The 21,641-nt window shown below is 45.6% G+C and overlaps 5 protein-coding genes across 5 annotated transcripts in view; 3 read left to right on the top strand and 2 right to left on the bottom strand.

Annotated features, from left to right (window-relative positions):
- The window catches only part of LOC131294652 (sodium channel protein 60E), a 98,263-nt gene extending 96,088 nt beyond the window's left edge, over positions 1-2,175 (top strand). Inside the window, exons 30-33 of the mRNA XM_058322696.1 lie at positions 1-200; positions 264-562; positions 1,017-1,172; positions 1,676-2,175. The exon at positions 1-200 is cut by the window's left edge and continues 100 nt beyond it. Coding sequence (XP_058178679.1) covers positions 1-200; positions 264-562; positions 1,017-1,172; positions 1,676-2,175 — 1,155 coding nt within the window. The remainder of the gene's footprint in view (positions 201-263; positions 563-1,016; positions 1,173-1,675) is intronic.
- Positions 2,176-10,606: 8,431 nt separating this feature from the next.
- On the bottom strand, positions 10,607-12,694 carry LOC131281373 (peptidyl-prolyl cis-trans isomerase 5). Its single transcript, XM_058310701.1, has 3 exons — positions 12,367-12,694; positions 11,786-11,913; positions 10,607-11,212 (listed from the first exon to the last, which is right to left on the bottom strand). Exons 1-3 carry the CDS (start codon positions 12,439-12,441, stop codon positions 10,816-10,818), a joined length of 600 nt encoding a protein of 199 aa, XP_058166684.1. The 5' UTR covers positions 12,442-12,694; the 3' UTR covers positions 10,607-10,815.
- A 1,024-nt stretch (positions 12,695-13,718) lies between these two features.
- On the top strand, positions 13,719-14,492 carry LOC131294651 (collagenase-like). Its single transcript, XM_058322695.1, has one exon. The coding sequence runs from the start codon at positions 13,719-13,721 to the stop codon at positions 14,490-14,492; it is 774 nt and encodes a 257-aa protein (XP_058178678.1).
- A 1,770-nt stretch (positions 14,493-16,262) lies between these two features.
- LOC131291372 (GA-binding protein subunit beta-2) lies at positions 16,263-18,943 on the bottom strand. The gene is made up of 7 exons (XM_058320576.1): positions 18,664-18,943; positions 18,487-18,603; positions 18,219-18,416; positions 17,941-18,141; positions 17,361-17,867; positions 17,041-17,327; positions 16,263-16,952 (listed from the first exon to the last, which is right to left on the bottom strand). Exons 1-7 carry the CDS (start codon positions 18,814-18,816, stop codon positions 16,325-16,327), a joined length of 2,091 nt encoding a protein of 696 aa, XP_058176559.1. The 5' UTR covers positions 18,817-18,943; the 3' UTR covers positions 16,263-16,324.
- Positions 18,944-19,953: 1,010 nt separating this feature from the next.
- Positions 19,954-21,445, top strand: LOC131283776 (dolichyl-diphosphooligosaccharide--protein glycosyltransferase 48 kDa subunit). Its single transcript, XM_058312795.1, has one exon. The coding sequence runs from the start codon at positions 19,956-19,958 to the stop codon at positions 21,327-21,329; it is 1,374 nt and encodes a 457-aa protein (XP_058168778.1). The 5' UTR covers positions 19,954-19,955; the 3' UTR covers positions 21,330-21,445.
- The last annotated feature ends 196 nt before the right edge of the window (positions 21,446-21,641 follow it).

The raw sequence follows: 21,641 nt of genomic DNA, 5'->3' as shown, positions 1-21,641 counted from the left end.
TTCCTGCACTTGCAGGTGCATCGCCGTGGAACGGCCACCTCGAGCCGGGCATCGTCACGCAAGTCGTCTCGCGCCTCCGACGCGTCCGATTTGAGCGAACTCGCGGGTCCATGGCTCAACTTGCCGCTGATGCTCGTGTCCGGAACGAGCGACATGGTGAAGGACGTGAAGCAGCAACACTCGAACGGGTTGGAGTTGAAGTAAGTGACCTCCTTAACATCCCATTCGATTTACAATTCACGGGACTTACTTCTTTCCTTCAGGGAAACGCCGGACGTCAAGGGACAACGGAGAAAGTCGTTCTACAACTTCCCATTCTTCCTGCGCCATCAGGACGCGGTCGAGGAAACGTCTACCTCATCGCCCCAGCCGCTCAAGCGGCCGCTGAAGGGCAGCGAGACGAACCTGTCGCTAAATGCCTCGCTCGAGCAGGTACCACCGGTTCCGCCGCCCACCACACCCAAGTCCAAGCGTGCCACGAGCTTCGTCAAGAAGAAGCCGCCGCTGGAGCGTGGCTTTTCCGCCCAGAGCGCTCTGCGGCTCAACCGTAACGCGGTAGTGCGTAAGTATCGATCGGTTGACCGGTGAACCGCGGGTCCGTATCGAATAACATCACCAAACTGCTTGGATGAATGAGAATGTATTATCCCATTGCGGATTGAAAAGGGCGCAGGATACTTGGATCTCTGTTGCCTGAAGAAATGTTCGTGTGTCGTCATTCAATGTATCGTAACTTCAATTAACAAATTAGTTTTTAATTCCCAAACCGATTTGTAATTGAACAACGTATTATTACTTGGTGATTTAATTTCTTTTCACGTTTGTACATATCCTGGCCAACTCTCATCGTGGTCTTGACAATGAAATAATCTCTAAAATAGACTATTTATTAATCGGAACCTGAACATGGGTTTGAGTCACCAAATATTAAAATACCATATTATGATGTTACCAAGCTGTGAGAATATTGAAGGAATCTCTTATTTGTCTGTCCTTTCACCAATGATTTCCTCCAGCCGATGACACCCTTTCAACGTCGGCAGCCGACGTGAGTATCCTCGTCACGGAACCTTCACCAGATGTCCCGCCCAGTTCCGCCCCAGGCGAGACGCTCGTGCACGTGCTGGTGCATCGGGAAAGTGAAGAATACCAATCGGAGCTGGACGACAAAGGTAAGCCATCCCCATTCCACGCCCCCCCCCCACCGATAGTGTCGTGCTTCTCACCATCGCTGTGTGTGTGAGTGTGTGCAAGTGATAGGATAACGCCCAAAACCGTATAAATCGCCACGCTTCCTCACCCGAAAGAGAGTCGTAAGGTCTAGCAGCACAACAAAGTTGGATGGATGCAAAATTAAACACTAGACACCAACTGAACCGAACCCAAACACCAACACCACCACCACCATCAGTGCACAACACCTCTGTTTAGCTGTAAATGTGTTTTTTTCTTTCTTTTCTTTCTATGTTCTTCTCTCTTCTTTCTCTCTCTTTCTCTCTTTTGCCCTCATCCTACTTCCCTTCCGTTTTCCATGTCGATGTGTTTGTTGTGTTATGTGTTGTTACTTGTTGTTGCAAAACTCGCGTGTTGACGTGCGCCAACCAACCAACCAACCAACCCAACTCAACCACTCAACCAACCGGTTGGCGTACCACCGCACCTCCCGCCCCCCCAGGCGAGCCTCCGAAAGCCAAGGAGCCACGTGATCCCTCGCGTGCAAGTGACATCAAAATTTCACCCGGCACCAACGTTGACTATCAAATTCTAGGTGGCCTCGAGGGTGACCCGCGCCCCGTGGTGACGATCTGCGTCGTGAGTCCGAGGGAGTCGCCGGACCAGGAGGACGGTCGGCCGGTGGCCAGTGGCGATCGTGCCGAGCCGGTCACGATCCCCATCGACCCAGAACCGATCGACGTGAATTTGCCCCGCGATACGAGCAACATTTTCTACGACTACGACGAAACGACCGGTGCCCAAACGGCGACATTGGAGACATCGCCGGAAGCTGGAGATACCCCCCGGACGCAGCCATCCGCCGATCCGAACAAGATCGAGTACGATCCGACGACGACGACGACGACGACGGTGACGATTTCTAACGAAATGGAACCGACGGGTTGTCCGCGAGCCGCACCAACCAGCCCGGAACGGACCGAACGTGGTCAATCGAGCTGACCATCGTCAGGGGGCGAATGTGAGGTGACTCCGGCGACGATCGCGGGTTCCACGGAGCGTGACGTCGGCCGTGATCCAACACACGATAGTTGACAATCTTCCTTCTGAGTAAGCATCGTCTTTCGACGCTTCGAACCGACACTCCAAAGGACTCCATCATCATCATCACGCTGGTCGAGACAGTCCGTCTGTCTGCGATATTTATTCGCCTAACAAGTTGGAGCACCTAAAACTAAAATTAGAGACTTCTTAAGGGACACGATGTTTAGAGATTGAACATAAACGGATCCATTTAGAATTACCTACGATCGACTTGTTTGTTCGATCATGCCTGTATATATGCGCACTCAAACACCCAACAAAAAACAATCCCCTCCGTAAACAAGTACATTCTCTTTAATCCTTCCAGTACATCCACAGTTCCAGTAATCAGCAATAATCATTCCTGTGACTTCGAACTAGGATTAAGCTGAACCTTAGGAAGAAAAAAACAGTTCGAATTGAAAGTACGTTAAACTAATACTCCACAGTGTCGCATATAAGAAAATAGTGCTGTTAAAAAATGCACACAAGTGTAAATAAACGTTACGGGAGCAGATAGAATAGATTAGCGAAACTGAGGGCGGCGAGAACGAGCATCTGAACGAGTTAGGAGGAAGGAACAATCCTTTCGTGGGTCAACGAAAGCCAACCAGCAAAAGAGCAAACAAACGCATCCGTGGTCAGCATTAAGAGGTGATTTTTCAGTTACCCCGATCAACCTTCATCGGTTCCCGTTCTGTGGTAGTTTTGAAAACGAAGTATTTCCGTGCCTCTGTTAAGTGAGCCGCCGTTGCTCCAAAAAAAAAAAAAAAGGAACGCCGCTTCACCGGACCTCATGAGTAGGAGCCATTGGTAGGATGATCATACACACACACTTCTTGCATATCAGTTTGTGATTACCCTTGTCTTGTCCAGTACCCGATCGTGGATCGTTGTATCTTCTGGACGCCTGTTACAGGAATGCTTTCGCATGCACATACATATATGTATATTTTTTCTATTCTGACGTTATCTCTTTAGTACGTAAGTAGAAGAAAAGTGAGAAACACTCAAGTGAGAACAATGCACAGGAAAACCGAAACTCCGGACACGAAGGCCGGAGCGAGCGAACCAAGATAATCAAGAACGAAATGCGAGAATTGTGAGATTGCAAGATATTTTATAGTGTGACCGCCTAGTTTTCCATTTCCCAACACCCTATTCGAATGACTTGTTGACGAGACACGAGACGAGGACACGCACCGAATCGAATCTATGTCTTAGAACGGGGCGTACATAATCAAACGAATTTACAGTAGTTGCAACAAAGAAGAAAAAAATGCTAGTAGCTAATCCCTCGTTGTACAAAGAGGCGTTCCGTTAACGAGCTCTTCAACTTGATTGGAGTGGTTTTAAGATGTAACCTTAGATGTATCCAATTTCGCTTTCTTTTACCCTCTCTTCCTTCAACGCATTGGCCAGTATTTGTGTGCAATTTTGATAAAACCAAACCAAAAAAAAAAAAGAAGTAATAATATAAATTTATGAATTCACTTAATGGAGCGCCACAAGCGAACGCTCAAATGTACGTAACTTACGAGGCACATAATTCGACACATTCGGTGGTAAAGTGACATATTCTAATGGGTTGTAAAGAAAACAAAACGAAACGAAAAGGAAACCAAATGAACTCTAAGGTAAAGATCCAATAATGTTTTTAAGTCTTCGCTTAACACTTTAAAAATATTGCCCGTTGTTTCATTTGATCGATAGGGTTTAGTTAGCATTTGAAGAGTTTCCCACACCAGTATAAAAGGTGCTGATAGCTGTGTGAACAGTGGCACAATGTAACGGAGGAACCGTGTAAATATACCATGCCTCTAAATATACCAAACCAATAACGAACATTTATAGTACCTAACAAATTTGTTTATAGGATAGTAGTGGAAACAAAAAAAAATAACCAACGGAGGAGGAAATGGTGCGAGGGTTAAATGAAACATAAAAACCAACGTTCAACCACCCTATAAGTAACCGAAAAACAAAACAAACCAATAAGTAACCCAAAACCCAATTCCTTACATTGTATACAAAGAAAGCTCAGTCAGATTACGGCTGTTTAATGATGAAAAAAAAACTACTTTAATTTGCACTACGACACTAAGCCGGAGACGGAGACAACAGTGCGCTACGTCGTGCTGCCGCCGGGCTGTGTCGGAGTGAACAAATAATCGCATAAGGTACGAATCTAACGAATAATCTAGACATTCCTAAGACAGGCCGCCGATGCGCAGCCGAATTAGTGTAAGGTGCATTTCATGCTCACACAACCAAGACAACAAAATGGTTGCCAAAGTGCAGACCATCTTCAAATCGCAGCTTCCACTGTTGTTAGATATTGAACTATGGGTTGGGAAGGGGAGGAGGATGAGCTACTAGGGAATATACTAGAAACATGTACATAGAGCATGGGTTGGTCACAGCAAGAGGAGCGCGGTGAGGAGTTAAACCAACATAAATAGAGTGTAAAACCGAACATTTACCCTAACCACGTTATTCACGTTATTAAACAAGCAAAACTACTTCAACATAACTAACAACTAACGTTTAGTGCTAGATCGGAACAAATTACTAAGCAGTAAGGGGATAGAGACAGCGTGTAGTTATCTAACACATAAAAAAGATAAAAGAAAAATGATCTAAGAAACGAAAAAAGTACAGAACGGAAGGTAAAAGAAAAATAATTTTAGAAACGAACAAAAATACAGAACGAAAGGTAAAAGAAAAATAACGTAAAAAACAGGAACAAAAATACCGAACGAAAGGCAGCGAATAACGAAAAGAAGGAGAGTAAACAAACAATAAACATATGGTTTGAAAGTTCAATCGTTACATCGACAAACGATTTGCAAACGATAGACGTGTTTGTATCGTTCAAAGAAAGACCAAAATGTTGTTAATTTAGTTTTAACGAGCAAGAAACGAAGAACAGAGAACAGAAAACTTAAAGAAAAAGACGAAAGAGTCAAATCTCGAATCTCCATATTTATCTCCCCCCTCAGTTCAGTTGTCGAGGATGGGTTTTATGATCGTTGTTGGTCTGTTTGAGTTACATGATTACGCTTTGTCACGGATCGATCGGGGAGCAGTCAATCGAGAGATGCAAGCTAACAAAGCGATTAAGAGTTATACACCAAAAAAAAAACGAAAGAAAGAAATATACAGATTAAAGCAAGGATAAATCTTACAAAGGTAATAAATAACCGTATCTTGTGTACATAAAAAAAAAAAGATAGGAAAGAAAGGGAAAGTTTATCGATAAGAACCAGTTGGTTGTTAACCAGAGGTAGGGAGAGCGTGAATAAACCAATTGTTAACCAGGTTTATCGCGATCTCGTTTACAAAAACGTTACAAATAATTCCGCTGCTAGTTGAATGATCGCCATACACCTTTTTGAACCACTTTCCACGGATCTAAGCTTGAGATGCTTGCGGCGGTTTTAGTTGATATGCAGAGGGGATCGACAATGAGTCAAAGGTCAGTTGCTTTACAGCGTTTTACTTCTCACCTAGCAACCCCGGCTGTGTACGTAGAACATCAAGAATGCTAGCCTACTGTAAAGTAATTGATGTTGAATCGTCAAACCGCCAAATCGCAAAACAAACGGGTCAAGTATACAATTCGTCGCTTTCTTGGATCTACCAAAATGGTAGCTTTCGGTTGAATGTTTGTAGTAGAGAAAACCAGTTGAGGGGTACAGGATAAGGTAGGCTATGATCGCTTTTTCGCATCAGATTTTCCCCTACTTTTACCTAAACCCCTCGACTGATCGTGTTTACTATAAACATCTGTGCGACAACTATCATTGCGGTAGATCCTAGAAAGCGACGAATTGTCTACTTACCCGTTTGTGATGCCATTTGGAGGTTTGTCGATTCAACATCAAATACTTTACAGTAGGCTAGAATTGTTGATGTTCTACGTACACTGCCGGGGTTGCTAGGTGCGATTTAAAACGCTGTATCTGTGCGGTGTTTTCCTGACACGGGTTTGTTTTTCCGTTGCTCCTTACAAACTGCGTTGCTTCAAACAAACTGACCTCCTGAGCTTTAAGTTTCTTTTGCTAAGATCAAACACACGCTCCCCAAAGCGAACGCAATTCTATCTCACCGGCCCGTTATCCTCAATTGGTGTGTTCACCATCAATAACGCAACGAAGCAATAAATGACAATAGAGAATTATACCGCAGACACATTTGGTCCCCCACGGTGTAAACCCCGGGGTAGGTGACAGCTGTTTGTGTGTTGTGAACATTGAATTAGGCGAAAAGATTATCCACTTCACGGAATGCGCGAGCGCAAAGTCGTGCGTACGACATATTAAGGAATCAACTCGTGACTCGTTGTCGCGGCCAAAAGGTTACCACCATTCTCAAGCTGCACGCGACACACCGCGGGTTTGGGAAACACCGCAGAGTGTCCCCTCCCTCCCCGGCGCTGATTGGTTTCAATTAGTGATCCCGCTCGAAGTGAACGGCGTCTGCAGATTTGGCCAAGATAAGATAGGGGCATCCATAAGCTGAAGATGCGCCGCCGGTAATGGCGATTGGCACCTACGACCTAAGACGAACGAGAGTTGTGTCCTCGATTGCGCACGTTCGAATCACGGTTTTTCTTTTTTGCATAAATAACAAGCCCACATGGGGTTGAACATAAACACATGTTTCTCGGCTAGAGAAAATGAAGCAGAAAAAATAAAATTTCTACATCGACATGATGCAATAAAACAGAGTTGAATCTGTTGAATTAACTCAAACTTTTAGCGAACAACCAAACATGAACCTTTGAGGAAAGCTTTTACTTCTTAAGGATATTTTTTATTTCATAAATCGATTCCAAGGAAAGTGACATAAACATGTCTGCATAACTTCTATCTAAATAAAATGAACCGTGAAAGTGAGACAATGATTTGTCTCACGCAGAAAAAAAGACTTATATGTTATCCGCCTCATTCGAAGACAAAAGGTACGCTTTTTTGAGGTTTTTATTTTTAAGATTTTAAAGGGACGCGTTTTTGTAGATAAACATGCAACGTTAAGCTTTGTACAGCTATGCGCCAAAAAAGAACAACCAGAACGAGTTACTACATGCTATAGGCGTACAGTATTTCGATAGTAGAGCAAAAGTAATTCAATTTTGCTCTTAGGCATTAAACATTTAAGGTACATTTTGAAGCTCCGCTCAGCCTCCACGCACGCAAAGACGAGGTAAAACACTCAACATAAGCATTTCGTTTTGTCGCTTGTTATGTAGTTGATAGGTATTTTTGCGAGCAAATTATAACCAGTTTTGCAGAGTGAACCGGTTTGAAGGTGGTGGTTGGTACAAAATATAGGCTGAACCATGCGTTACCAATTCTTAACACTAGTGCGCCACACTTTCGGAGTTTCGGAAGCAGAGAAGGAGTTTCGCAACACAACACGCATGGTATGGTCCTTCCAAAGTTCTTCCAACCTTTTGCCCTTCGGCTACACACTACTTTAGAGAGAGTCGCTAGCAGAGTGTAAAATAGGGTGCATCGGGGGGAACGTAGACGTATAAGTACATAAAGATATTTCGGTTTTTAATTACTTCAAACTAAAGTTTTCAATCGCACATCGTTCTGTGTACAAATTGCGTCATTGCAATCATCATTTGACACCGCGCAGAAAGCATTCAAACTCCTGGCAAAGAAGGACAAGGGACGACACGGGTTTGTCCAATGCACGGAGACATTACACTTTTCCTTCTCAACATAATGTTCTCTTATCGCTTTATCGGGTGGATGATTGTATTTTCCATTGGTAGATTAGTTCGATAACAGAGACACTCCTCCAATGTTTAACCAAGCTCATCGGTTCTCTAGCTTGTAAGTGATTTGAAAAGGGAAGCAAAATAAAACCCAAATGCAACAAACCACAGAATATATAGCAACCATGAAACCATCGTTCAAATTCCAACCCATTCAGCAGCATAAAAATATAATAGAGTGAATGAATGAATGAAGAGGATTATATTCGCACTCAACACTTTACTGGACGCCAGAAAAAGGTCAAAAAACGAAGGAAAAAAATAAGCAAACAACATAACAATAAGCAACAAAGCAAGAAGAAGCATACTAGCCGAATGAAAAAAAAAACAACATTAATATTGCAAACGTTAGCCGACGAAGAAGAACGAACCCCTTAGGATGGTAAGGCAAATTAAAGCTGCAAACCAAACTAAGCGAACTTTGTAGAAAGTTAGTTAGAATTTTGTTAAATTATACATAAGTCAAAGAGCGTAAGAAAACCATTCTTAAAGATAATAAAAAAAAAACATATTAAAAATGATTAACAAAAAAAAGAACAATACACACACATACACAACAGCAGTAAAGGCAGCAACAAACGCAAAACATGTTGGACGAAAATAGCTACGCGAGGCAAAAACTAATAACAAACGAAACGAAGACAAATTATTGAAATTTCTAGTAACAGATTTGAAAGGTTGTGTAATTATTTAGCGAGAAAAAAAACAAACAGAGAAAGAAAACAATTATATATACACATATAAAAAAACAAGTACAGAAGAACAAAGAAAAACCAGTTGCAAAGAGGGAACGAACAAACAAGCAAGTACTTATTTAAACTGTAAGAATTTAAAGTATCGTTCGCAGGGAGAGTGGAAGTTGGAGAATGAAGTAGATGAGTATGAAAAAGAGAAAATGAGAAGAAAAAAAACAGATTGATAACAGTTGAGCTCGAACCGCTCAACGGCAGCAGATTAACACATTGCGACGATTGGAAATTGCGTTTGGGGACAGTAAATCTAAATATCAAAAAAGCATGACGTGTACATAGAAAAAGAGTAATAAAACAAGAATTATTAAAAGATACAAAGACATGTATGTTAAATGAAGTGATAGACATGATGGACGGAAAAATTAAGATCAACGTTGTACAAGCATTCTTACGTTAATCTTTCATCTTTCCATTCGTTGTCGGTTTTTCCTCATCAGGTCGTAGCAGTTTGGTAAATAGAACTTGCTGCGCAGGTGACCTACTTCAAAGGAATTGTGCGAACCTACGAATTTTGTATGGCACACTGTAACGGTGTAAAATACCCCTGACCTAGACCACCGACCAAGCTGGTAAATATTTACACACGAGGCAGTACAATGCACCCACCGGGTGTAAAAGGGCTACTCTCTAGTGCAAGTCTCTACACTGTGGTCTATCGTACCGACATGAACCGATGAATGGACGCGTAATTACTCTACCAGAGACGGATCAGCTTCACGAACAGCGGATCTTTTTTTTCTACGTTCTGAGCATGAGGCTATAATTAAGCACACATTGTGCGTGAGCGAAGCGAGTACGCAGGGAACACCCACCCCGTTCAAATATGCTGGCGTCACGCTTAGCCGCGACATGATAATGGGACAAACAGATTGTTTTGTTTTCCCATATCTTCCGTCCGACCGGCGACAATGGGAGCACGGAGAAAGATTCTATCAATCCGGAAACCTACATTTTCACTATGCTTCGCTTATTACAATCCTCTTTTATTCCACGCACAGAACAGACCACAGACTAAACTAACTAGACTAACTAGACTACAGACGAGACCAACAGACAGACTAACTATAATCCCTGCTGCATCTTCATCACAGTCTACTAGATAACTATAGACTACTAGATTGTTGAGGTTGTAATCGATAACTCAACAATAAATGCAGGGGTTGCCAAACTCTCCTCAGGAGAGCTCTGAAACAAATTCAGAGAAATCTATTCTCCTTTTTTGGGGCACCAGTTTTTGGGGTTTCCGTTTAACTTTTTTTGTTTCGGGTCAGTAAATACTTTGCTCAAAACCATCCTACCGGAAACGGTGGAATCTATCTGGGATTGATATCTTGTCATTAAACATCGGACAGAAAGTAATACGGAAGACGGAAATGCACGCCATGTACCATTCGGAACATGATCTGACAACTTGCTCCAATCAATTCGTTTTACTGAAACGTAATTATTACTTCTTCCATTGCATTTGATTTTAATTACTCATTCCTCAGCAATTTCCCGCCAGCCATTGAAGGTTGTGTTTAAATTAAATTACATAGGTATCCATTACGATGACAGAATGGCTCGTCTGGAACTGATAACGATTGGTTCCATATTACGTCATCAACCGTTCCGTGCTTTGCAAAGTGGAGAAAGAAAGTACCCGAATTTCTCAACCAAAAGCTTTGGGCAGACGCGGTTTTCGGCTGGGAGGAGAAAAGGAAAACGAATTGCACTACTTATGGTTTGGTGTAAATTTTTTCATAAAAATATTCTCCATCATAGAGGCTCTTTTATTGATCCATTGAAGACGCACTGGTCCGGGGGAAGGGGGGTAAAGGCTGGAGGAGGATGTGGAGATGGCGAAGTATGGATGAGTTTAAAACGTGGGCAACTTCACGAACGGGACGATCTGTCGATGCCGTCAATTCTGTCGTCCTGTCTTAGCTGTCGCTCGCATATGTGTGTGTGGTCAAACGGCCACGAAGAAACCTCTTGTCTTTACAGCCTTTTTTTCACATTTGGCTAGCGCCCGCCTTAGGCGTCACCCTTCTCGACGGCGAACGGTTCGCTGACCGGCAGGGAACCACTGTCGGCGATCTCGACATCGGCGGTCGGGCGGTCGCGCCCATCGGTGGATGTGTTTTCGATCTTCCGCACGACGTCCATGCCCTCCAGCACCTTGCCGAACACGACGTGACGTCCGTCCAGCCAGCTCGTCTGCTTGACGGTGATGAAGAACTGCGAACCGTTCGTGTCCTTGCCGGCGTTCGCCATCGACAGCCAGCCGGCACCGTAGTGCTTCAGCTTGAAGTTCTCGTCGGCGAACCGCTCGCCGTAGATCGAGCGTCCACCGGTTCCGTCGCCCTTGGTGAAGTCACCACCCTGGATCATGAAGTCGCGGATCACCCGGTGGAACTTGCTGCCCTTGTATCTGATGGGGGATGCATCGTGCGGGGTGGAGGACGGGAGGAAGAAGAAAAAACGAAGGCTTCAGTAAGCGACTGCGGAAAAACCGGCTCCATGGTGCATGAATTAAGCGCGATGATGCTGTACGTGTGCGAATGAATTGTTTATCGGACAGAAAATGAATGAAGAAGAATGATCGCTATAAACGCAGCGTATCGAGCTTAGCATAAAATAATGCTCAACTTCAATGCTATTGTAGGTGATAACGGTATAATGGTATGGAGAGAAAATCCTATCCAGTCGGGGTCAAATCTGGTTCGTATCCGGTTTCTTCCTTTCCTTTACCCTGCCCCTAGATTGACTGTGTGTATGTGCGGGTGTGTGGAGACGCACAATAGCCAACAATTGTGAGATAGCGGCCATCGCAATGCTCCCTCGAGCGTGGGATGATGGTGCGTTTTAATTGTGGTATGTTAATTTTTCCACCCCTATTCCAACGTTTTTCGATGGGCGAGGCGAAAATCGCTTACGCATTTCACAGCTTCCAGAGCATTCAGATTTAATACAAATTGACGTGTAATAAGTCCGGCAAACTTACCCCTCGCCAACGGTCGTCTTTTCCGCCAACTCCTTGAAGTTGCGAGCCGTTTTCGGTACGGTGCCACCGAACAGGCCGATCACGATGCGACCCTCCGGTTTGCCTCCGATCGTGATGTCGAAGAAGACCTATGGATGGGAGAGAATTAGAAGGGAAAAGTTTGTTTAACTGTAAACGAAATGTTGTTTGCATTTTGTGAAAGCTAATACAGTAGATCTTGAATAGTAGAGGATTCTAAAAATCATAATTCAATGCAAGGAACGCTAATTGCTGCAGAAAAATCTGTGTCTAGTTTTCCAACAGGTTCCATTCTATGTTGCGATGGAAACAATCTGTTTAGGAAACCTGTCGATACAGACTGCAATCAATCTTCCAATCGGGAACAGACACGTAGCCCTCTTTCGTCTACGATTTGGCCATGCCAGGTGATGCGGCGCTAAGCAGTAATTCATCTACACCTGAAGCAAACGATAACAACTTGCAATGGCCCTCCCTTATCAACCATTGACTCTACAGTGTAGTGCACCCGAATAACGCCGGATACGGTGGACTGGGTTGTGCCTCCAAGAAAAATGCCTTACCTTGTCCGTAACTTTTGGTCCGTCGTTGGCCATTGCGCCAGCGACCAACACGCTCAGTACGATTAGGAACTTCATTTTGTTCTATACTCCAACAATGAGGGAAACAAAATCACAACCGATCACAATTCGCACAGGTGTCGGCTTCCTTTCTACTTCGATCTGCCGGGGACGCTTGAACTTTTATTGCGAACCACTCGCGAACAGTGACGATGATCGAATGATCAAGCGATTTAGCAGAAGATCTCAAATTCTACTTTGTGAACAAAGAACAAACAACGGGATGCGGAAAAATATGAGACGAAAGAGACTCGAGGAGACCGGTTTTTAAAGATGATGTGTCAAGCGTGTCGCTACACGTTTTCTTCAGTTGTCGCTAGAGAGCGCTGTGGTTGCTCGAAACGCATACTTTAAACTGTGCGTTTTACGCGTATATTTCCGTTACACAAGGCCTTTTCAATTATTGATTGAAAAGTTAAAATAATAATTCATGTCAAATAACGAGAAAGGTTCACGAATGAATCATACATTTAATAACTGAATCATTAACAATAGATTTACATTCTGAGGCGCAAGTATCAAAGGTGTTTTGTTCCTTTTCGATGATAAACATTTAAGTCAACACGTGTCGTTTAAAAACATATGTTCAAATTCAATATTGAATCAATGTTGGCCAATATCAGTAAGGCAATTTCATCGATAAATTTAGCTAACAAGACAATGTACAAATGTTTCATTGATACAGTAATACAGTGCAATGCTTCTTCTAATTTTTTTAAAAATAGAGACCTTTTTTCTACAGAGGCCATATGTTAATCCTTGGGACGTTTGAGCTCAAATAATTCGAAACTGGGGCCGTATTAATGCTTCCTCAGCATTCCTGGTAGCCTTGCTTGGTTACTCGCTAAATAGTCTAAAAATAATAAATTCTTAAAATAGTCCGATAAGCACACCCAACCGCCACAAACGCTACTTCCGGTAGAAAGCGTGAGTGGTGGGATTGTTACCGTTCACGAGTACTTGACTATATTATGCACTGGTTTCAAGTACATCTTAAGAATGCGTCTGCTGGTAAACCCCGTAGTACTCCCGCATTGGCAGGTTAATGGTCAATAAACGGCAAGTACTTAGATTCGTCAAGCACTTGTCTCGTAATAAACGGGAAACGACGATATGTCGATCCCGGAGAATTCGTACAGACGGCTACGAGAGTGATGGATTTTCTTATCGATCGGAGCGTACCTTCCGATCGATTGTCTATTATAAAAGGAAAGGGCACACTGGTGGGTGGTACAAGTCATCCCTTTTACCTTAAACGAGCCGGTAGAATATTCGAACATATCGACGGGATGAGAATGGCAATCACCGTAGTGGCCCTTCTGGTGGCCTCGCTCGCCCTGGTCCGTGCCGGAGTGCCGGGAGTGCGCGTCGTAAACGGTGAAACCGCTACCCTCGGACAGTTTCCTTACCAGGCGCGGCTCACCGTGAACCTGGCCAACGACAAGCGTGCCCTCTGCGGTGGTTCCCTGCTGAGCGACGAGTGGGTCCTGACGGCGGCCCATTGCGTGCAGGGCGCCAAGTCCCTCGAGGTACATCTCGGAGCGGTCGACTTCAACGACGACACCGACGACGGCCGGCTGGTGCTGGTGTCCGAGAAGTTCTTCCACCACGAGAAGTACAATCCGCTGTTCGTCACTAACGACGTGGCGCTGGTTCAGCTTCCGGAGAAGGTAAAGTTCAGCGAGCGCGTCAAGCCCGTTGCCCTGCCGACCGGCAGCGACGATTACAGCGGACGTTCGGTGGTCGTAAGCGGCTGGGGTCTGATGGAGAATGGTGGTGATGTGGCCCAGAAGCTACAGTTCGCCAAGCTGAACGTTATCACGAACACCGAATGCGCGAAGACGTTCGGCCCGCTGCTGGTGAAGAAGAGTACGGTGTGTGCCCGCGGTGATGAGAAGGAATCGCCCTGCAACGGAGACTCCGGTGGTCCGCTGGTGCTCGCCGACGAGAAGACGCTGGTCGGTGTGGTGAGCTTTGGCCATGCAACGGGTTGCGAACGTGGTTTGCCCGCGGCGTTCGCTCGCGTAACCGCTTTCCGTGACTGGGTCAAGAAGAAGACCGGTTTGTAAAGATTGTAGCAAACTAACAAAGATCCAAATAAAACGATTGATCGCTTAATTAGTAGAAAAATGAAATGCATCTCTTTATTTTCTTATAAACTCTATTGCCACTTCTATGCACGTAGGCTACAACATGAGCGAAACCTAAACCTATCCTAAACGGTCACCGTGAGGTCGCGGTTTTAAATCGTCCTTTAAATTGTTTCGGCAGTGGTCGACCCACCCGAATCTGCGATTCCGGAGCCTAGAAATCTTACCTTTAACTATTGCTACGTCTGTTTCCGTATGTGGGGATTGTGTCGGTGCCTTTTTTTCTCCTTAAAACAACATTCCACGCATGATTTATGTCTTCACCATCGGTGAAACACGAGACACCATGGGTTTAGGTTCTTTTTCTTAATTTACTTTAATCCGCACCTTTTCGCAACATTATTTACAATTGAAGTTTTACACTTCGTTCTGTCGAAATCCACAAGAATCTACCAAGTCCTCATATGTTTCTGTACATTGTTTCAAACGAAATAACAAAACTCAACGCTTCTCAAACTCTGTGAGCTCAATTATTTTTTTTTATCGGAAGGCCAAATAGTGTTCCAACAACTTTAGTAAAGAAAAAGCATCAATCCATGATTGTGTATTGTACTACGGCGTCGTGGCAACACGTCTGTCCGACCGGCGGTAGAGTAGGAACAAAGCGGAAGGATTGTACCATCTTCTAGATTTTTCTTATCAGTTTGTAACTTTCCTAAGTAGTGGGCTGATTGATAACTTTGCGTACTTCGTATTGTGTTATTTGTCAGAGCTTTAGTTCATTATGTTCTTTGCAAAAAATTACGTGACATGTGAAGAAAAATCACAAACAAAAATGATTAGTTAGTTAATCGTTTCCTAACAAAATCATTCTATCCGATAAACGAACCGAGCGTAATGATAACTTGTTGGCGTAAAGTGGCGGAAGATATGCTATTTTGCATGCTCCCGAGCACTTAGTCTTCTTTTCTTTTGCATTGATGAACATCGATTCTTCCTTTCTACTTTCCGATGGCCAAATTGGATGTATGTAAATCTATATGCTTGCGACTTGTATAAATCTATTTCCTTTTTTTTATCGAATTCCCTACATACTATGCTCTCACTCATTCCGCGCTTGTATTGTATTGGACACTGGACATTCATTCACCGAGAGGTAGAGAAGAGTGAGCATGTGTACGACTGTGACAAATAGAAATGATAAGATTGGTTTTTATGGATCTATGGAAAGTTCTCTGGAGATTCTGCATAACTGTCGGTCGTAACTTATAGAAAGTAAAGAAATGCCATAAAACAGAATGATCTGGATTTTTTAAATCGTATTTTAAATGCCAGTTTCATTCTTGGTAAACCTCATACACAAATCCTTGCGGCCAGAATATCCAAGTATGCTAACGAACAAATAAACATAGTAGGCAAGCATCCTAATCCGAGAAGCGAAGAGCGAGCGAGAGCGGAACATCAGGTATAGAAAGTATTTCCTTCACAGTCCAGCAGCAGAAGTGCACGGTCATTTTCTGGCCCATCGTTAGTAATTCTTAACATTTGAACTCCACTCCTGAATACGAACCAGTGGTTTGTGCATTGGCCGCCGGTAATTCTAAATTGTCGTGTCAAGGAAGCGCCATACGGTACACAACCAGCGTTGCGTATCCATTTGCCTCGGTGAGGAAAGATCACTCTTCCACAAAACCGCAAGCAAGACAAAAACCATACCGAAGGGGCTAAATAAATATTCTGGAGCGCCGGATGGGGTGGAAATATCATGGTTCCTGATTTTCCACACTAGTCCACCTACGGCGCAGTTAGTTCTAGATTATTTCAATGAAGCTTGAACTCTGCTTGAGCTTTTGCACTTCCTTCTCCAGCTTGTCTACTCGCGCCCGGTACTCCTCGTTCTGCTTTTGGGACAGTTCGAACTGTTTCCGCAGATCTTCGGTGAGCTTTTTCTGCTCCAGTATCTGGCGCTCGAGCAGCTCGACCATCCGGCTCGTAGCGACGGTTCCGTTGCTGGCCGACTGAGAAGAGGAACTAGAGTTACCGCCCAGCGTCGTCACGCGATGCACCGTCCCACCGAGGCTGGGACCGGAGATGAGCCGGGGTGACGATTCCACCGAGACGACCGTGTCCTGCGGCAGCTTGGTGGGTAGCGAGGAGATTATCTCCATCCCGGTGGCCGTCCGCAACCGCTTCACACCGTCTGCCGAGGTGATGATGTGTCGGTTCTGACTGCTGCCAGTGCTCAGCCCGTTCGCTATGCTTATACCGCTGGTTCCGGAGGTTGTACTATTGTTGCTATTGCTACCGGCGGACGCGCTGATAACGTTTAGGCCGCCCGACGTCACGGGGATGCGATGGCCGGCTTTCATGACGACTTTGTTGATCTGTTTCGCACCGGAGGGCATTCCTATCGTATGTGTTCGATGGCCGATAGGCACTCTAAAAATGTAGAAGAATGCAATGGGTCTATAAGAAAATAGTTCCAAGCTAACTAGATCATGAAAAATATTTCAAGCGTTTCACTTACCGTACGGTTGTCGGGGTTACCGTTTTCCGATGTTCCGTTGAAGGTAATCTCTTAATACTTCCCATCTCGCCGCCACAGATCTGCTTGAACTCTTCCGCCGACAGAATTTTAATCACCTTGTTCGTCTTGATCGTCGCCGTCGTACCCGTACCTGTCTGCTGGACATGATGTTGCACGTGCTGCCGATGTTGCTGTTGCTGCTGCTGCTGCTGCTGGTGTTGTTGATTAGCTAAGCCAACACCGTAGGAAGCGGAGGATTGTTTTTTGATGATTTTGATCGTCTTCGGCTTGGAGGTTACGACACCACCGGCGTGCGCCACCGTAGCGGTGTGCAACGTTTGCCTCGGCTGCTGTTGTTGTGGCTGCTGCAACTGCGCCGTCGTAGACGCCTGGCTTTGAAGAACTCTCGTTTCCTTTAGCGCAAACTTACCCGCCTCCGAGAGCACAATTTTCCGACCGCTTTTGATGGCCGACGTGATAAGGCTACCGGTGTCGTCCGAAGGCATCAGTGCGATACCGTGCTCCTTCAGCATCTGCAACGTGGAAGAGTCGAGATTTTTCGGATCCGTCTCGGTGCTCTGCTCCAGGTTCGTTATGGCATCACTAAGGCTGTCCTCCTTCTCGATCAGATGATCCATATCGTGCGCGGAGTCGTCGGCGAGCCGGTGCATCCCGCTCGATATGCTATCGTCGTTACTCAGGTCCATCGTGATATTATCATCGTCCACGTGTATGTGCTCACCCCCGGAGGTGGACGTTTGCGTTCCCAGGTGGCGTTCTTTATGCTGCTTCAGTTCGTACATCAAACTATCGGTGGCCTCTTGTACCTAAAATGGCACAGCAGATGTCGTGAGTAGAGTAGTTTGTTTGCAAAGATCATAATAATTCCCTTACCCCTACCTGTTCGCTGTTTGTCGTACGCATCTGATTCGCAAGCTGCAATAATCGCAAGACCTCCGTCTGGCCCGTATCCGTCGCTATCTGAATCGGGGTCTTGCCAAACTTGGACACAACGTTCGGATCGGCTCCATGCTGCAGTAGCATTTCTACGATCTTCCTTTGTTGCTTTTCCACCGCCCAGTGAAGCGCGGTCATTTTCAACTAAAATGAAAAATGGTAATAGCAAGCATTTGTCAGTAACAATGTGCTACCGGTTTGGATTGCGGACGTCTATGTACCATATCTCTCGCATCGACTTCACATTTGTTACTTAAAAGTAGCTCCACCACCTCGACGTGCCCATGGTACACGGCTAGATGCAGTGGCGTCCTATCCACCTTCGTTTTGGAGTCTTTGCTGATGCCGGCTCTCAACAAAACCTTGCACGTTTCGAGGTGGTTAAACCGCGCAGCCAAATGAAGCGGTGTTGTGCCAAGCTAAAAAACATAAAACATACATTAGCACGGTGGGGAAGAAGGAAAGCATGGTAGCGCGACGGTTGCTTACCCAATCGGCCGAAAATGGTGCTCCCCGGCTCATCAATTCGTGCACCTTATCCGTGTTGCCCCAGCGTGCCGCCTGCAGCAGAGATTTCCCGAGATCCGTTATCACCGTCTGATATTTCTAGGAAACAAGAGGTCATAAGGATCCGTTCGCTTGCTTTTTCCGGTACCTTGGAGATACCCCGGTACTTACACTAACCGCCATGGGCATTCCGCCGGCTAGCTTTTCCGCCGATTCCTCCGAATCGTTGCTCGCTATCATATCCATGCCGAGATTGCCGAACAGTTTCTCCGTGAACATGATAGCCGTTCTGTCGCCAGCGAGCAACACCATACACCGTGCACCGTATCCCTCCGCTTTGCTGCCGGCGATCGACGACTTTCGCTATGCTCGGTTGCCGCTTTGATCCGGGAATTGTACCGGGTGGATGATGGAAGGGATGCCGTAGAAAATAAACTTAAGTAACCTGCAGTGGGAAGGACACGCGAGGACAAATTTAATCAGCAGTTTTCACGGGTGGTTATTCTTCTTCCGGCGAAGAGAACAACCAAGCGAAACGAATGGCATTGGGATGTTGAAATTCCAGTTTTTCTACATGCACTTGTAACACTGTGAACTGGGTTTTTTCGCTACGAACGGGAGCTCTGAGTTGGCCAACTGTTTTCCGGCCACTACTACTGGCGCAGGGTGTACGAGGAAAACCCGATCGAATGCGAAGGCGGAAACGATCGGTACTTTCCAATTTCCTCCTCCGTAAACCCTGCGCGTTCGAGGGAAAACCGTCGCACAGGTCTGCAAAGGTATTTTGTGTTGCTTTTCGCCTCCAGACTATTCGCCGAACCATTGTCTGGTACGGAAGTGGAACGGAAGTGAAACTGTTGCGAAAAACTACACATTCCGCGCACGGCGCTGAAATTATTCACATTCTCCACAATGCTACGGGTTGTTGGCAAGTGTGTAAACCGAAAATAGGCGCAAAGAACATCTTGTTTACCACTAAGAAAAAGAATTTTCTCCGTCAGCTCGATGGTAGCGTACATTGAAGATTTTATTTTGTATCTTTCACTGACAATATTTTGACAGTTGCATGAGCTGCTGTGTTAGTTTATGCTTCTCTCGCTCTATCTGCATAGTTCGCTCTCGCTCTTCGATTGGACACGTGAGTTAGAGGTGTGACATACAAATTTGACAATTGTTCCTGCGCCTGGAACTTTCCGAACCCACTTGTGTAAATTAAAAAAATGGTAAACGTAATCCATCAACAATGTAGTTTTTAAATGGTTCTTAATAAAAACAAATATTTTTGCAAGTTTAATGCCGACAGCGCAAAAGGTAAAAGTTAGTACAACATATAAGGCACATTTAGAACAATCAATGTGATTCTCAGTAGAGGAACGAACCGTGGATTTCATCATTTTAAATGTCAAATCGTCAATCAACGTCATCGTCAAACAAGTGGAACATTTAGCAAAATGTCGGCTTGCAAGCTTGTTGGATTAGCCGGGATTGCAATCCTGTCGGTTCTTTTCCTCGCCCCCGCTGCTGCGGTGGCGGAGCCCGGCGAGACGTTGGTCCTGCTGGACAATTTGGCCATCCGTGAAACACATTCCTTATTCTTCAAAAGTCTACAAGAACGTGGCTACAAACTCACCTACAAGCTAGCGGATGACTCCAGTCTCGTGTTATCGAAGTATGGCGAATTCCTGTACCGCCACCTCATCGTGTTTGCCCCGTCGGTCGAAGAATTCGGCGGTTCACTGAGCGTGGAGGCCATAACGGAGTTCATCGATAACGGCGGTAATGTGCTGGTCGCCGGTAGCACCACGTCAGGAGACGCCCTCCGCGAGTTGGCCTCCGAGTGCGGGTTCGAGGTGGACGAGGAGAATGCGGCTGTTATCGATCACTTGAACTATGACGTGTCCGATGGTGGCGATCATACGACCATCGTTGCCTCGCCGGAAAACCTGATCGATTCGAACATCATCGTCGGAAGCCGGTCGTCGGTGGCTCCTCTGCTGTACCGCGGAACCGGCCTGTTGGCGGACCGTGAAAACCCTCTCGTGTTGCAGCTGCTGACGGCAGACAGTACCGCCTACAGCTACGTCCCCGATGCTCCCATCAAGGAGTACCCGCATGCTGTTGGCAAGGGAACGCTGCTGATAGCTGCCCTGCAGGCCCGCAACAATGCCCGTGTCGTATTCTCCGGTTCGCTGTACTTCTTCTCCGACGAGGCGTTCCTGTCCACGGTGCAGCGCGCCCAGGATGAGCCAGGAAAGAAGGCCGTTCGGTCGGGTAATCAGGATGTAGCAACCGCCATCAGCAAATGGGTGTTTGGGGAGAACGGCGTCATCCGGGTGCGCTCGGTCAGTCACCACAAGGACGGAGAATCTCAACCACCGTCGGCCTACACCGTCACCGAGCCCGTTGTGTACACGATCGAGATCGAAACCCGTACCGGCAATGGCCAGTGGAAGGCGTTCGAGGCTTCCGACGTTCAGCTGGAGTTCGTGCGCATCGATCCGTTCGTCCGTACTACGCTTAAACCCGTTGGAGGTGGTCGCTACGAGGCTCGGTTCCTCATTCCGGACGTGTACGGTGTGTACCAGTTTAAGGTGAACTACGACCGAACCGGGTACACGCATCTGTACTCCACGACGCAGGTGTCCGTGCGTCCGCTTACACACACGCAGTACGAGCGCTTCATTCCAAGCGCCTATCCGTACTACGCCAGCGCCTTCTCGATGGTCGTCGGTATGTTCCTGTTCTCCTTCCTGTTCCTTCACTTCAAGGACGATGGCGTTAAGCAGGGCAAGGGTGGTTCCGGAAACGAAAAGAAGGTCCAGTAGATGCACAGGGAACGGCTCTGTGCTGCATTTAAATGCTAGACTTACCATACGGCGGATGCGACCTCATCACGCCGAGGACAAATTAGAAAACGATACGAACAATAAAACATACTTATCTCTCATTTATTGAATTCCTTTATTAGTCTTCCCAATGTAACAGTGTCGTTTGGAAACATAGCAATATCAATGAACTTTCACCACTTCTCTCGTGATTAGAATTCACACATTTTTCTCTCGGATTTGTAACCAATTTTTCAAATTTTGTGCCGCTTAACAAATCAACATGGTTTAGGAGCCCTACACCGAAGCCTG

The sequence above is a fragment of the Anopheles ziemanni genome, chromosome 2, assembly GCF_943734765.1.
Source record: "Anopheles ziemanni chromosome 2, idAnoZiCoDA_A2_x.2, whole genome shotgun sequence".
NCBI lineage: Eukaryota > Metazoa > Arthropoda > Insecta > Diptera > Culicidae > Anopheles > Anopheles ziemanni.
Note: the sequence above shows the minus strand (reverse complement) of the source record. Positions and strands in the feature narration are given on the sequence as shown.

Excerpts from the sequence above, each read along its gene's own strand:
- LOC131281373 (XM_058310701.1), bottom strand. The coding sequence starts at position 12,441 with ATGAAGTTCCTAATCGTACTGAGCGTGTTGGTCGCTGGCGCAATGGCC. Across the intron at positions 11,914-12,366 it reads GACCAAAAGTTACGGACAAG|GTCTTCTTCGACATCACGAT; the intron begins GTAAGGCATTTT and ends TCCCATCCATAG. Across the intron at positions 11,213-11,785 it reads AAGACGACCGTTGGCGAGGG|ATACAAGGGCAGCAAGTTCC; the intron begins GTAAGTTTGCCG and ends ATCCCCCATCAG.
- LOC131294651 (XM_058322695.1), top strand. The coding sequence starts at position 13,719 with ATGGCAATCACCGTAGTGGCCCTTCTGGTGGCCTCGCTCGCCCTGGTC.
- LOC131291372 (XM_058320576.1), bottom strand. The coding sequence starts at position 18,816 with ATGGTGTTGCTCGCTGGCGACAGAACGGCTATCATGTTCACGGAGAAA. Across the intron at positions 17,868-17,940 it reads GTACGACAAACAGCGAACAG|GTACAAGAGGCCACCGATAG; the intron begins GTAGGGGTAAGG and ends GTGCCATTTTAG. Across the intron at positions 16,953-17,040 it reads GTAACCCCGACAACCGTACG|AGTGCCTATCGGCCATCGAA; the intron begins GTAAGTGAAACG and ends CTACATTTTTAG.
- LOC131283776 (XM_058312795.1), top strand. The coding sequence starts at position 19,956 with ATGTCGGCTTGCAAGCTTGTTGGATTAGCCGGGATTGCAATCCTGTCG.